Source organism: Dendrobium catenatum, unplaced genomic scaffold (assembly GCF_001605985.2).
Source record: "Dendrobium catenatum unplaced genomic scaffold, ASM160598v2 fragScaff_scaffold_1664, whole genome shotgun sequence".
NCBI classification, from domain to species: Eukaryota; Viridiplantae; Streptophyta; class Magnoliopsida; order Asparagales; family Orchidaceae; genus Dendrobium; species Dendrobium catenatum.
In genome coordinates, this window is record NW_021320126.1 from 522,563 (window position 1) to 537,734 (window position 15,172).

The window sequence follows — 15,172 nt, forward strand, 5'->3', positions numbered from 1 at the left end:
GGAAGAGAAGGAAGAAGCTCCTCCTTGACGACAGCCTAAGTTCCGTCGGACCAACACCTGACGTCGTTGCTCTGCCGGACCACAAATACTAAAATTGAAATTCTTTAAGCAAAATAAGTACAACACCTCAAAGACTATACTTAATTAATCATAAATGTTAAGTAAAAACCTTTCCTTAAGAATCCGACGGGGAAATCAGCGGATCGAAATTTGGGACGATGACGACTGCGAAAGGGATGGGAAAGTCGGATGAAATGAGATCTGGAAGGATGAGACAATTTTTTAATTAGATATAAGTTACGGGCGACTTATATGCAACCATTTTGCCAAGTCCTTGCCACGTTCGTCCTTGAACATTTTAGTCAAGTATAAGTCGCCCGTTAAACGGACGATTTTTCCTATATTTATTTTTTTAAAATATGTTGAAGCTCTTAATACAATTTATAATTATGCTTAGTTTTAAAATTATCCCCATAATTAATAGCATGCGAAGAAAATAATTCATTTTTAATATTTATTTTGATGAAAGATTAATGTAATGGTGATTATTAAGATCAAAATATTATAGTAATAAAAAAATTATATGTTAAATATATAAATTGAGTAATTATAAATTTATGCGTTATATATATATATATATATATATATGGGTGTAAATTCGGGTCATGCGGGTCGGGTTCGGGTCGAACCTGGAACTGACTCGATGCTATTTGACACGACCCGAACCCGAGCCGTTTTTGCAAATGGGTCAGAAAATGTAACACGGACCCAACCTGACGGGTTGTCGGGTTGACACGACTGACACAAAAATGGGCTGCAGAGTGCAGAGGTAGGCGCACGTGGGAAGTCTGGGGACTACGACCTCGTGCCGCGTGGGGGCATTCGCGTGGATCTCGAGTCGGCGCCGCGCATGGGGACTGCGGAGCAGCAGAGGCGTGCGTGCCAGCATGGGGACTAGCGGACTACGGAGGTGTTGCGGGCCACACCTGGGGACTGCTAAGGCGCGTCGTGTGGCCCGTGGGGACTGGCGGACTGCGGAGGTGGGGGCGTGGCCGCGTGGGGAGCTGGTTCCCTTGGGCGTTGGGAGTCCGAAGGTGGCCTCGTGAGGTCGTGCTGGATTGCGGTAAGCAAGCTAGGCCGGAACCGCAGAAGCAAGAAGCCGGCTAGGCTGGGTTAACGGACCCGGGTTAACTTCGGGTTGATTTTGAGTTTCTGGGTCAACATGAATCCGACCCGTTTGAATCGGGTTGATTTCGAGTTTCTGGGTCAACATGAATCCCACCCACTGGCGGAGCTGAGAGGGGGCCCGCGGGGGCACGTGCCCCCTCTGAATATATTTTTTTTTTGCCTGTACCGTATTGGGTAGTTTGGCGGTGATATATTCATAGATTAAAAATCGTTCTGACTTTGACTCCTCGTGTCTTCCCTCTGATTCCGACTCCTCGTGACGTTGCCGCTTTGTTTGCTCTACGGGAACGTCAGGAAGAGTCCAGCACAGCCGCACAGGAAACTTTCGTCCTGCTAGAAGCTCTCTCCCTTCTTCCGGCGTCCTTGCCTCCTTGGGCATTCTTCCGGAGTTCCGGCGTCTTGGATTCAGCCGGCAGCACGCACAGGTAAGATTTTATTTTTCTTTCTTGTTTTGTATAGTTTAGTTGATACTTGATAGTTTTTATTTTATCAGTGCAAGTCCGACTCCTTATCTCTGATCTCTCCCTTCTAAGCTTTCTTCCGTTCGGACTCCGGCGTATCCGGCCGGCAGCTGCTGGCCCGCAGCACAGAGGTAAGAATTTGTTTTTTTTTTTTCTTTATTGTTGTTTACAGTTTAATGATTATTCTTTCCTATAGGTTTTTTTATTAATCCTAAATTATATTAGATTCAAATATTCAAGAAATGAATTACAGTTTAAAGTTAATGTTTTTAATTTGGATACAAGATTTTGTTGGATACTATACAATACTCCATTCTTCTATCTTGGATCAGCCGACAGTACAGGTAAGTTTTGTTTTTTATTTTCCTATTTTATATAGTTTATGGTTTAGTTATTTAATAAAGAATTTAAAATGAGTTTAATTATTGTTTTTTTTTTTTGATAAATTATCTAGTTTAGGATAAAAAAAATGAGTTTACTTTGTCTTTATAGTTTTTAATGCTTTTTGTAGTTCACAAAAAAAAGATGATGAACAAAGTAAAAAAAGGAGTCGAACATATGGTGAATCATTAAATTGCACGGTACCAGATCTAGAGAATCTTCAATCAGATCCGGGATTACGTATACCTATTACTGCATTTAGTTTTAATATTCGTGATCAAATTCGAAGAGCATATTTGCAAAAAGGACCATGTCAACCTCGCAATCATGACTTCCCTAAAAGTAAGTTTGGGGTAAAAGATAGACGGTTCAATCCGAGGTGGTTTGATAAATATTCCAGTTGGTTAGAGTATAGTATTCATAATGATAAAGCATACTGTTTGTATTGTTATCTTTTTGGAGTAGAAGGAAGAGGAAAAGAAGATGATGAGGCATTTCGAAAAAATGGATTTTCCAATTGGAAAAAACCTGATAGATTTGATCTTCATATAGAAGGACCTAATAGTGCTCATAATAATGCAAGACAAAATTGTGAGGATTTAATGAAACAAGATTAACATATTAACTTTGCCTTTCAGGTGCAGTCAGATCGAGCAACAAATGCATATCGTGTTCGCTTAAATTCTTCTATTGATTGTGTGAAGTTTCTACTAAGACAAGGTTTAGCTTTTCGAGGGCACGATGAGAGTTCCAGCTCAAATAATCAAGAAAATTTTCTTGAGCTACTTGATTTTTTAGCAAAACACAATGAAGATATAAGTAATGTTGTACTAAAGAATGCTCCAGAAAATTTGAAATTAACTGCACCTGATATTCAGAAGGATATTTGTAGAGCTATTTCCATTGCAATTACAAACTGCATAAAGGAAGAAGTTGGTGATAGCTACTTCTCTATTCTTGTTGATGAAGCTCGTGACATTTCAGGGAAAGAACAAATGGTTGTTGTTATCCGATATGTAAATGAAAAAGGGCAAATTATTGAACGTTTTTTGGGTATTGTTCATGTTCCAGAAACATCAGCTAAATGTATCAAAAAAGGAGTTGAAGATTTTCTTTCAAATTATTGCTTGTCTTCCTCCAAAATTCGTGGTCAAGGATATGATGGTGCAAGCAATATGCGGGGAGAATTTAATGGCCTTAAAGCATTTTTTCTAAATGATAATGCATCTGCACATTATATTCACTGTTTCTCACATCAGCTTCAGTTAGCTTTAGTAGCAGTTGCGAAGAATCATGTTCATATTGCATTGTTATTTACTATAATTTTAAATATTATGAATATTGTCAGTGTATCATGTAAACGTCGTGATCAGTTAAGGGACAAACAACGTGAGCTAACATTAAGTGCATTACATAAAGGTGAGGTATTCACTGGACGAGGATTAAATCAAGAAATTTCTTTAAAGCGTGCTGGTGATACAAGATGGGGTTCTCATTATGAATCACTGATTAGATTGATTACAATGTTTTCTTCAATTATTAATGTGCTTGAAATAGTTTTAGAGGATGGCATAAGCTCTGAACAGAGAGAAGAGGCTTTTGCATTATTAGATTCAATGCAATCCTTTGACTTCTCTTTTTGCTTGCATTTAATGAAAGACATACTTGGAATCACTGCTGAGTTATCAGAAGCTTTGCAAAGAAAAGATCAGGATATTGTGAATGCCTTGTCATTAGTTCGAATATCTAAAAATAGATTACAATACATGAGAGACAACAAGTGGGATGAATTCATTAAAAAGGTGACTTCCTTTTGTGTTGAACACAAAATTATAACTCCCAATCTAAATGATAAATGGGTTGCCCGTGGAAGACCGCGACGTGGACTTCAAGAAATGACAAATTTACATCATTACCGGGTTGAAATATTCTACACAGTACTTGATATGCAACTTCAAGAGTTGAATAATCGTTTCACAGAGGCTAATACTCAACTACTTTTGTGTATTGCTTGTTTGAACCCATCGAATTCGTTCAATGCATTCAACAAAGAGAAGTTAATTGAAATGACAAACTTATATCCAAACGATTTCACTCCTTTGGATTTGATGGTTCTTGATAATCAGCTGGAAACTTATATTATGGATATGCGGTTTGATGATCAATTTTTATTGGTGAAAGATATAGGAAGTCTTGTTGAAAAAATGGTTCAGAGCAGGAAGGAAATACTATATCCTCTTGTTTTTAAACTATTGAAGCTAGCATTAGTACTACCAGTTGCAACAGCAGGAGTTGAAAGGAGTTTTTCTGCAATGGCTATTATAAAAAATCGACTACGCAATCGAATTGGGGATCAGTGGATGAACGATATCTTAATCGCTTATATTGAAAAAGAAATTTTAGATTGCATTAACAATGATGTTATCATTCAGTTTTTCCAAAATATGAAGAATAGAAGGTATAAACTGTAAGTGTATTTCATCTTATTTTTAATAGTTTATTTGTCAATAAAATTTTTTTAAAACTGCCAATGCCGGTCCCAAGCCCGGATGAAAAAAGTTGAGGGGATTTAAAAAAAAAAAAAGAGGCCCCCCTATGAAAATTTTCTGGCTCCGCCACTGATCCCACCCGTTTTTTAAAAGGGTCAAATATCCGAATCCGAACCCGACCCGTTTGCTAAACGGGCCGACCCGAACTCAAATTTTTTCGGATTGATTCCGGGTCGCGGATCATGTCAAAAATTGACACCCCTAAAACCTGTCTTAAAATTTTTAGAATAATACGATTTTAAACTATATCGATGTTAATTTATTGCGATTTGTTTGCATAGCCATAGGTCGATGCGCGCGTCCAAAAAAAGCACCCGAGCGTTTGAAGCCTCCGAAAACCCTCACACCATTGTCAGAAACGAAGAAACACTTGTTGGGAGTGGAAGCAGTCCATCTCGAATTTGAATGGCAGCGTCCTTCTCCTTCAACCCTTCTTCCAACTCTTCCTCATCATCCTCCCAGTCTCCGGGATTCTCTTTCTCTCTTTCCTCTAGCTCTTTAGCATCTTCATCTTCCCCGTTCTCCTTCTCTTCTGCCGCCTCTTCTACCTTTTCATCCTCCGCTACCGCTACCGCTGCCTCCGCCAACCAGACCCCATCCTTCTCCTTCGGCTCCGCCGTCACCTCGGCTTCGCAGTCCAACCCGTTCGATTCCTCGTTTTCCTCCGCTGCATTCTCCTTCAACTCATCGTCATCCGTCTTTAGCTCCTCATCAAACCCTAACTTATCTATGGCGGCTACTAGCAGCTTGCTCGCCGTATCATCTGCATCCAAACCCTTCTCATACTCCTTCAGCTCGACCTCCACTCCTGCTTCGGCCGCAGTAACTACCTCCTCTTCCTCCCCCACATCTTACTTCAGCTTTTCTTCCGGTCCAGCCTCGTCATTCTCCTTCAATAGTTCCTCGTCGACTACGCTTTCTTCCTTTCCTACCCTTGTATCTGACTTCTCTTCAAACATGTCATCCGCCAATGTTGCAGCAGCTCCTGCAACTTCTTCCATCACAAATCCTAACATTGGAGGTGGCTCATCGCCGCCCCTCTTCGGATTTGGGGCATCCACCGCTTCCGCTACTTTGCCTGCCTTAGGGGTGTCGTCCTCTGCTTCTGCCCAGTCATTCCCAGTGTCGCCTTTGTTCGCTGCGGCTAGTTCCACAGCGGCTTCTCTTCTCACCTCAAGCTCGGGAGCAACCAATCCTTTTGGCAGCGCGGCTTTATCATCAACAGCGACCACCCCATTCTTTCCTTCCATCATTCAATCTTCCTCTGCCATTTCATCAAGCACAACCACGGGAACTCTCTTCCCCAATCAGTTACCGTCATCTTCAACATCTTCATTCTCATTTGGAAGTGCTCTGTCCTCGTCCAGCTCATCTAGTTCTGCTCCATCTACCCAAACTGTCTTGTCATCAACTGCCACTAATACGACCTCTTCCTCTGCTCTAAATTTGCAACCTGCTGTTTCTTTTGGGAGTTCTGCTTCCCAGCCCTCTTTTGGCTTCGGTATCATTGCTCCCACAGCTAATTCAGCCGACTCTTCGGTTCCTCTCTTCTCCAGCGCCGCGGCTGCAAAGTCTTTCTCATTACCCTTTGGTTCTTCTTCCTTTTCAGCAGCATTGGCAACTTCAACAGGTGCTACTTCCAATGTTATTGCATTTGCAACTGCTTCAGCTACTCCTGCTTCCTCCACTTTGTTTTCTACTCAATCTTCTGCTTCTGTTGCATCTACTCCATCTATTCCTCCTTTGGGAGCTTCCGCCTCTTCTGCAATGCAGTCAGCTGCTACAGCAGCAGCAGCAGCAGCTGTAAGTTCGGCGACTGCATCCACAAGTTCTTTGCCAAGCTTGAGCTTGTCATCAAGTTCTGCTGTTTCAACCACTTCATCAGCATCAACAGCGTTTCCATTACAGCCCTCATCAGCTCTTGCTTTTGGTAAATTGCTGGTCTATAAAGTTGATATAGTTATTTTTATCTTCTGCAAAGTTGGATGGCATTACAGTTCATGTTAATTGCTATGCAGCATATAACTTTTTGTTCTTAAAAAATTTCGATCAGTTTTTGTACGCTGTTCGTTCTAAACTGCATAAGCTGATACTCTAGCCCATCATTTTCCTGAATGAAATTTAATTTGCGGGAAACTTCTGGATGTCATTTTTCTTATCTAAAGGCTTTTTTCTTCTGCTAACACTTATTTTATTTTATTTTATGTCCTCCTATACATTGCCCTAAGCATCAATAGTGATGTGAAACATTCAAGAATTGCACATGAAATTCATTAAGAATCACAAAGTTTACCAAAATAAGATTAAGCTTTCCGTAAATTAAGATTCAAGCATTTTCCATTGATGAAATGTTATGATAAGTAGTTTCGAGCTAGTGTTTAGGGACAATTAATGATGAATCTCCAAAAGTTCACAACAAAGCAAATGCGGAAAATTAATAAAATCCCACGACTAATGTTTAGAAATTTCACAATGAGTACCTTGCTCACTCACACTCAATTTGGGTTAGCGGGAGAAGGCCTTTAGCAAACTCAACGACGCCACGAAGATGGTGGCCACACCAATGGCCTTTAGCCACGGAGAGGTTGACGGTGACGAGGAGGGCGTGAATGCTTGGCTCTCGAGACTCCAAGTGTACTTTGAAAGTTGTCGGTCGTAGATGCTTGCAAGGATCGGGACGACTCTCTCCAAGTACTCTTCCACGGTGGCTTCGTCGTCAAATCCTACGTCGAAGCACGGCGATCGCAAGATGTTAATGCTTCCGTCGGCGTTGAAGACTAATCCCCACTCAAACTCCGAATCCGCCATACATGCTCGATGTTGGGGAATTCTTCAAGTGGAGGAGAGCTAGGGGAAGGTAGTAGAGACTCCTTGCTTTGGGGGAAGAAGGGAGGCGAGAGGTGGGGAGAGCCGGCGGGATATCACTGGGGATGGGGCGGCGGGTTCCAAGAGGAGAGTAGGGTTTGGGAAATTCAGTCCTAGTTAATTCCTCAATAAATCTGAAATAAATTTCAGAATTAATGGTGTTTGGAGGGAATTAATTTAGGATTTGAATTTGATTTTAGCATGGCTTGGAGCTAGAATAGGAAACAACACGTGGAAGCCCAATGAGGGGGGCGGCGGGTTGAGAGAGGGAGGGATGAGGGAGTAAAACAAAACCTGAAATTTTATTTCAGGTTTTGATGCAATTAAGAGGGAAAATTATTATGATTTTGAATTCAAAGAGGTGCCATCAATGCCATAAATGGGGGCACTAATTGTGGGTTCCTCTAGATGAGGCCGGCGGCATGCTCAGGGGAAGAATTGGGGAAATCAAATAGTGGGGCTTCCAAATTTGGGTGATGACATGGCACTTGATATCATAGCTCCCATCTAATTCAAATTGAAATTAAATCTCTTCATGAAAACCTTCATAAATTGGATTTCCAAATTAGGAAAGAATTCGAAATTTGAAATTTCGAATTTCAAATTTGAACTTTGTGTATGGAAGGGGGGGTCGGGTGGATGACGGGGACGTCGCCGGCAAGATGGCCGGCCGGAGATGGAAGATGGGCGGCGGCGGGCTCCTCACAAGAGCGGCGACAATAGGGGAAGAGGGATTTCTTGTGGAAGGGAGGGGAAGGATATGGATGGGAACATGAACGAGAAGATAGGAAAATCCTAACCACGAATCGAGGACTCTTCCAACGATTGGTGGGCCTTGCGATTTGCTCCCCTTGGAGCTCTCTTTCTCTCTTTCTTCAAGCTCTCATGCAAGAAGACAAAGAAGAACACAGTAGATTTTCATTCCAAATCATTAACCATAATACAACATGAAATGACCTATATATAGGTCCCAACACAAAAGACAGTACAATGACTCTATTGCCCTCGGTGCTACACTCATGACTCAGCTCATACTAAGGGTACAATAGGAAATTCTAAGAAATAAAAGAAAATGCATAAAAGAAATACACGAATAACTAGAAATATAAACTCTGAATCGTGGCCGTCGATCTGCGCTGTCTACGACGATACACATGTCTGAACCTCTGGTCGATGTCCACATCAAATAGGCATGCTGATGTATATATATATATATTCATATTTGTAATTTTTTTCTTCTTTTGATTATCTTTTTAAGTTTGTTCCAAACTAATTTTTTGTCATATCATGGGTCTGGAAGACAAGGCACATGACAATACAAGACATGATGAAGGACTTTGATGTCAAATTAAAAGGCACGCCTCAAAATTCAAGATCAAATAAAAGATTTTTATATTCAAGAGAAAAAAGATTCATATATAAATACATGTAACTTAAGCGTTTGTTATAAATATACAAAATGAAATTTTATTGTATAAATATATTTTTTAACAAGTTTTCATCAGGGAAAAAAACATCAACATCAACTTATATAAAGTGTAGGAATCCCATAACTTTTAAAAAAATCCAAACAAAGAAGTACAACTTATATATGAATATTAAGTCAATGAAATAATTATTGGCAAAATATTTAATCTTGTTGTTATGGTCCACTAATCAACTTGATATGATCCATTAAAAGAAAAGTTTGCTACAAATGAGTTTGTCATACAAACTCAATACTTAATTTAAATTTATTAAAATGTAAGCTATAAGAGACAATGCATGCAATATGAACAATAAATGGCACAATTTACAATGCTAGATTGATATAGCAAATTTCATCATGGCATTAGATTATGATATTATTACATTGCATGAATGTTAAAGAAATTTTAATTGCTCTAAATTGATTTATAGTATGACAGGGTTTATAGTCATTTATATGCAACAACAACAATTTCAAAGGCTTTTATACCATGTACGTGGGGTCGGCTACATGAATCCTTTTTCTTCTTTTGTGTCCTATTAAAGGTCAAAATTCTCGTTTAATTCTAAATAAAGAAGGTCATTCCTAATATTTTCTACCAGCGTTTTTAGGTCTGCCTCTTACTTTCTTAACATAAGTTAAATCTAATACCTCTACTCTCTAACCTGGTCATTGGAAGGCCGCGTTTTATGTGACCAAGCCATCTAAGGCGATTTCTCTCTAATCTTATCTTCTACTGCAGCTACTCCAACCATTTTCACGGTATATGCTCATTTCGTATCCTATCTCTAAGGGTAAAGCCACTCATCCGCCTGAGCATCCTCATCTCTGCCACACTTAACTTAATATTATGCTTTTCTTTTAATGGCCAACATTCAACACCATAAAGCATTGCAGGCCTCACTACCATCTTATAGAATTTTTCCTTAAGTTTGAGGTGGGCTTTTCTATCACACAACAAGCCGATGCATTCCTCAATTCAACTATTTTACTTGAATTATGCTGATAATATCCCATCTAATTTCACCATCACTCTTGAACAATAGATCCAAGATATCTAAAACGGTACTCTTATTAATGACTTGAATCGCCAAAGTCACAATCCCTCACTAGTATATTACTAACTAAAATTTACACTACATATATTCCGTTTTAGATCCACTCAAGCGAAAACCTTTAGTCTCTAATGTTGACCTCCATAATTCAAGTTTACTTTCACTCCCTCTCTAGTCTTATCAACAAGAAGAATATCATCAACAAAAAGCATACACCAAGGTACATCCTCTTATAGTCATTTTTATGAAATTATAATATATATATATATTATATATTAAAAGACGAGTCATTGATTTTTGTCATAATACCTTATACTATTTTATTGATGCACGGACACGGACACGACGACACGGACACGACACAGACACGTTTTTTTTTTTTTGAAAATATAGGATACGGGTAACGACGCGGACACGACAATACATTTTTTTATATAGTGTATATATATTAATGTAATATCATATTAAAAATGATAAACAATAATAAATGAATGACATGATAACTTGTCTAGCTTATTAATATAAATATTTAGTACAAAATATCTAGTATAACCACAAAAATATAAGCAAATAATCATATTACTCAACATCAGCATTCAAGCTTCAAACTACTAGGATTAGTCTTTAGAGGGTTTAGTTTTGGCCTTCAATATCATCATCATTGAATATCACCAAGGTTTAAAAATTGCGTAATTAAGCCTTAGGCTGGTTTTCGTCGTTGAGGGAGGCGTAAGCTTGAGGCGGTCTGAGGCGTAAGCCCTCACGGACACAGAATTGCGTAAATGAAAAATTAAGGATTTAGCAGGAAAATAATAGCAAATATTGTATCTTACAATAAAAAACATTTAAAATGATATATGAAAATAGTGGAAAGTAAGAAATTAGATGCAATAAAATCATGTTCCAAAGTACATAATCACAATATTAGTTTAACGAAACTCCCAAAATACAAAAAACATATAAAATGAAATCATATCCCATCACTAAATGGGTCTTCAAGGTGAATCTTCTTCTCCAATTGTATCTATGAATGCCATGTCATACATCATCTTCAATATGACTCACTTTTCTCTTCCCTGTTCATTAAGAGAAAATATCATTATCATGTTCATTGCTCACTTGACATAAATGTAATTGTAATAGCATATAAGAAGTTGTGGAATACCTTTACTTGATTGTTGTGCTGCAGAGCTAGTGGATGTGTGTGTAGTACTAGTGGATGTGCCCACTTGATCTACTTCGCCCCTCAAGACATCCACACTTAAATAAAACCCATAGCTGATTTCTTCTCTTCATCCATTAAGCGTAGAACTTGCACTAAGGGTCTCGTGCCTCAAATGGCATAGGTTACAGGTAGCCCAAAATTTATCATTTAAATTATCTTTCTTATTTCCTTCCCCTAAAAAAAAAAACTCCCATGTTCATGCAAACCTGTCGCGACCCTCTGTAGTACCAGTTGCAGGCATCATTCTGCTTCTCCTCTATCCACTCCTGGAGTATCATATGCTGATCCATAGACCCCGGTGCACTCTACTATGTATAGTGTAGGAAGAGCCCTTTCCACTCTCGCTCCCAAAATAAGCACCATGCTTGACCCTTTCATCAAATTGCTCCTGTTGTAAGTGTTTAGCAGTGGTAGTTTTCTTCAGTAAGCACTTATTTTTCCTTTCACATTTGTCCTGCACTTTGCACACGGTGCTACATTTTTGTGCGAGCATGATAGATGTTCCTTCATGCGGGTAACACCTCCTTTATCACTTTATCGCAAAAATTATATTTCAAAATAAACATAGCTCTTCTCTCCACCGTCAATTGTCAACTTGTACACTATATTTCCAAGAAGGGTCCCTCCGCAATGCACGAAACCCCTTTTCCTTGCCTCTTACCATGACCCCCCCCTCCCTAATGAAGAATGCGAAAATCACAAAAAAATTTCCAAAAAATCTAAACCCTATCAATTTCTTTCACTTCAAAAAATCTAACCAAAAAGTTAAAAAAATACTTTAAAATCGTTTTGATTTCTTCCTACAAGCGCGGACACTTCAACTCGGCGGAGAGAGCGGCGCCGGCGGATATGCGGGGACGATAGTCCGAACGGTCAGGAGGGTTTCTGTTCCGCCGACCTGGAGCTTGCAGGCGATGTATCGGGATATGCCTGGACCGAACGGTTTAAGGGAGAAAAAAAAAGGAGTTATTTTAAAGTAGGGTGGGGCCAAGGTGAGGCATATGCCTCATCATAATTGCGCAATTGCCAATTTGAGGCGCGCCTCACACACGGTGAGGCGTACGCCTCTGCCAGGCTTAAAAGTTGCGTGCGCCTCGAGCGCCTTTGGGAAGGAATTTGCGCAAGGCGTGCCTCTATATTGCGCAATTTAAAACAGAGAATATACTACTTTCAATTTGGTTCAACAAGGCGAAAGATTTGTAATTGTGGCAAAAAGAGAGGAGATTGAAATACCTTCACTGCCAAAGGAGAAATGAAAATGGAAATTTTCGATGAAATATGGTATTAAATCCAAAGACGTTGATTTGTGTTGTTGGCATCATGAAATAAGAAATTTAGTTAAATTCTCTGTCAAATATAAGAAATTAATATTTAAAAAAAAATTATAAAATATTTAAGAAGCGGTGCACACGCGTGGTGCCAATTCTTGTTTTTAAATATTTTTTAATCGAACATGTTTTCGCGTGTTCGACACGTGTCAGAGGAAGTGTCGGACGAGTGTCCGTGTCGGAATGGTGTCGGGACACTGCACGCCTCAATTTAGAGAAGTGTCCGGGCATCATGATACGTTATACATATACCCTGGACAAAGGAAATTTTCAACACAACTAATGGAGTTTAATGACTCCCAAAGTGTCATCATTCTATGAATTATTAGCTTTGTATGGAAGCGACTGAATTAATAGCATTCATGTCAATAAGTGTACTGCCCGCATTTACAACCATTACACAATCAATTATATATATATATATAAATAAATAAATATATATATATATATATATATTATTATTATTATATCTATTCTATATATATATATATTTTATTTCTATGCAAGTTTATATTATGCCAACATAGTATGATTTAGGGTTTACAAGATTTATTTATCACCAACAAAGACAATGTGTATGAGAAACAAATTATTCCATTATGAGTATTTTTAAGTTAAAGGGCTTTTGTAACAATTAACATGACAAAATTATTCATAGATAATATGACATTAGAAATGTAGAAGGCAAAATAAAATGTATAAAACATTACATAAATTCTACTAATTATTTAACTAAACATGTTACAAGTATTAAGAATAATGCATCGAACAAAGAATAATATATTTATTTTCTAATAAATAAAAATTTCCTACCATGAGGTACAACACCCGAAATGTGCTCCTTCAGGATCCAAATAAACAACACCAGATGAATATTAACTTGAAAGCCCTAAGTAATAGGTATTCTAAATCAATTATTGATGCTATAATGTGTAACATGATTACCTAAATCATGTAATCTTACGAAAAATAATCATATCAAACCATAAATAAACACTTTATCAGATGTCTAATTATTTTGCATTTCTAACAAAAATATTGTGGAGGGAAGAATCGCTTAAACATGAAAGAGGTGTCAATGGATAAATCTTGACATTGAAATTGCTGCAAAGAATGAAGGAGAAAGACGAGGCATTTACATTAAGGTCGTTAGAATGAGGAAGCCCCCCACTATGGCTTTCGATAAATCTCAACAATTGAGATTGAAATTAGGGAGAAATAAGAAAACTGCTATAGTAAGTGGAGTTGAGGGGAATAGTTATGCAGGCTATTAGGAGAAATAAAAGGCCTGTGATAGCACTTGGTTTTATGACCAAGGGCTTACGCTGGCTGCAATGTGGTGAACAATTGTGACTCAATTTTTCAAGCCACTAGAAGGACAATGAGGAAGAGAACACAGTCAAAGAAGACAAGGAAGTAGAGAAGATGAAGAAGATGGTGAAGAAATTGGAGGGAGATCAGCGACAACATCAAGTAACTTACATTACTAGGGCAAAGCTGTTTGAAGAAGATGAAGAGGGGAAGGTTTGCATGATTTGTGGTTGGGAACGACATAGGGAGAAGAGGTGTGTGGGAGAGCTCAAACCTTACCTCCTACGGATGACTTCGTGAGGTGCAAAGCGTCAAGGCGTGAGAATGCAGGGAAGCTGCTCAGTTTGGAGTAGAACAATTTTTTCTTTGTTATTGAACTGATTCATAACAATTTGCTCTAATATGAGTGTGAATTCTATGCACAATATTGTTCTAATTGTTTTATTTTTCTTGTTTATCATATCAATTCATGCATGCTCTACTTTTTTGACCCACCCGCCCAAAAATAAATCATGAGTATTCAAAATGGTATATGCTTCTCAATGCATGGGTGCTGTGTACAATTTTCTATTATCTTCATGTGTTTTTTAATCGACTTCTTCATGATGTCAGGATTTCTAATTATGCTGATTGCCAGAGATGAAAACTAGCATTTATATACATATATACATATTGAGAACATCGACCCTACATATTATGTGCTTGCTGCAGTGATTATCATTCTATGATTTTGAGCAGGTTCTACGTCAGCAGCTGTAAATATATTTGGATCCAGTTCTGCTACAACACAAGCATCGTCTCCAGCTACTGCTATTGTTGGCTCAGTGTGTGTGAGATTTTATTTGTAATAGCAAAAAATGCTTTTTAATTTAAAATGATGTTGAAAATACTTTTATGTTACACGTGATATTTGGACTGCAGATATTCTACTTCAGGTAGTTTGGCTATATCTCAGGCGCCAAAGTTACCCTCCGAAATTGCTGGAAAGACTGTTGAGGAGGTACTTAATCTCGATCTTATACTTTGAGTTTGCTATATTTTACACTGCAGCTAAGACAAAATTTATGGAATATGAAATGACTTGACATTTTTTGGTACAACCTAACCAATGGGCATATCTTGTTTGAAATTTACATAGTCTCCTGTTTTAAGAGATTACGTGGATTTTTGAATTCCACCTTAATTACATTCTGATAGATATTTGATTTTATTGTTTGTTTGGTGCAATTTTAAACTTTCTTTAAAATAATGTAATCTTTATATATATATATATATAAGGTTTCATAGGATATTAATATTCATCTATAATTTCTAAAAGGTGTTTGAAAGAACAACAATATC

The 15,172-nt window shown here is 38.2% G+C and overlaps 2 protein-coding genes and 1 long non-coding RNA gene across 3 annotated transcripts; all 3 read left to right on the forward strand.

Moving 5' to 3' along the window:
- The first annotated feature begins 1,332 nt into the window (after nt 1-1,332).
- Nucleotides 1,333-1,993, forward strand: LOC114581332. Its single transcript, XR_003703253.1, has 3 exons — nt 1,333-1,613; nt 1,682-1,780; nt 1,935-1,993. It is a non-coding gene; the product is annotated as an uncharacterized LOC114581332 (long non-coding RNA).
- Nucleotides 1,994-2,357: 364 nt separating this feature from the next.
- On the forward strand, nt 2,358-4,984 carry LOC114581331 (zinc finger MYM-type protein 1-like). The gene is made up of 3 exons (XM_028701267.1): nt 2,358-2,372; nt 2,669-4,488; nt 4,861-4,984. The coding sequence occupies exons 1-3, from the start codon at nt 2,358-2,360 to the stop codon at nt 4,982-4,984; spliced, it is 1,959 nt and encodes a 652-aa protein (XP_028557100.1).
- LOC110104405 (nuclear pore complex protein NUP62) lies at nt 4,851-14,831 on the forward strand (the record flags this gene model as incomplete). The annotated part of the gene is given in 3 exon segments (XM_028701268.1): nt 4,851-6,509; nt 14,570-14,657; nt 14,753-14,831. Coding segments are annotated over 3 exon segments (1,692 nt in total), but the record flags the coding sequence as incomplete, so codon positions are not given.
- Between the last annotated feature and the right edge of the window lie 341 nt (nt 14,832-15,172).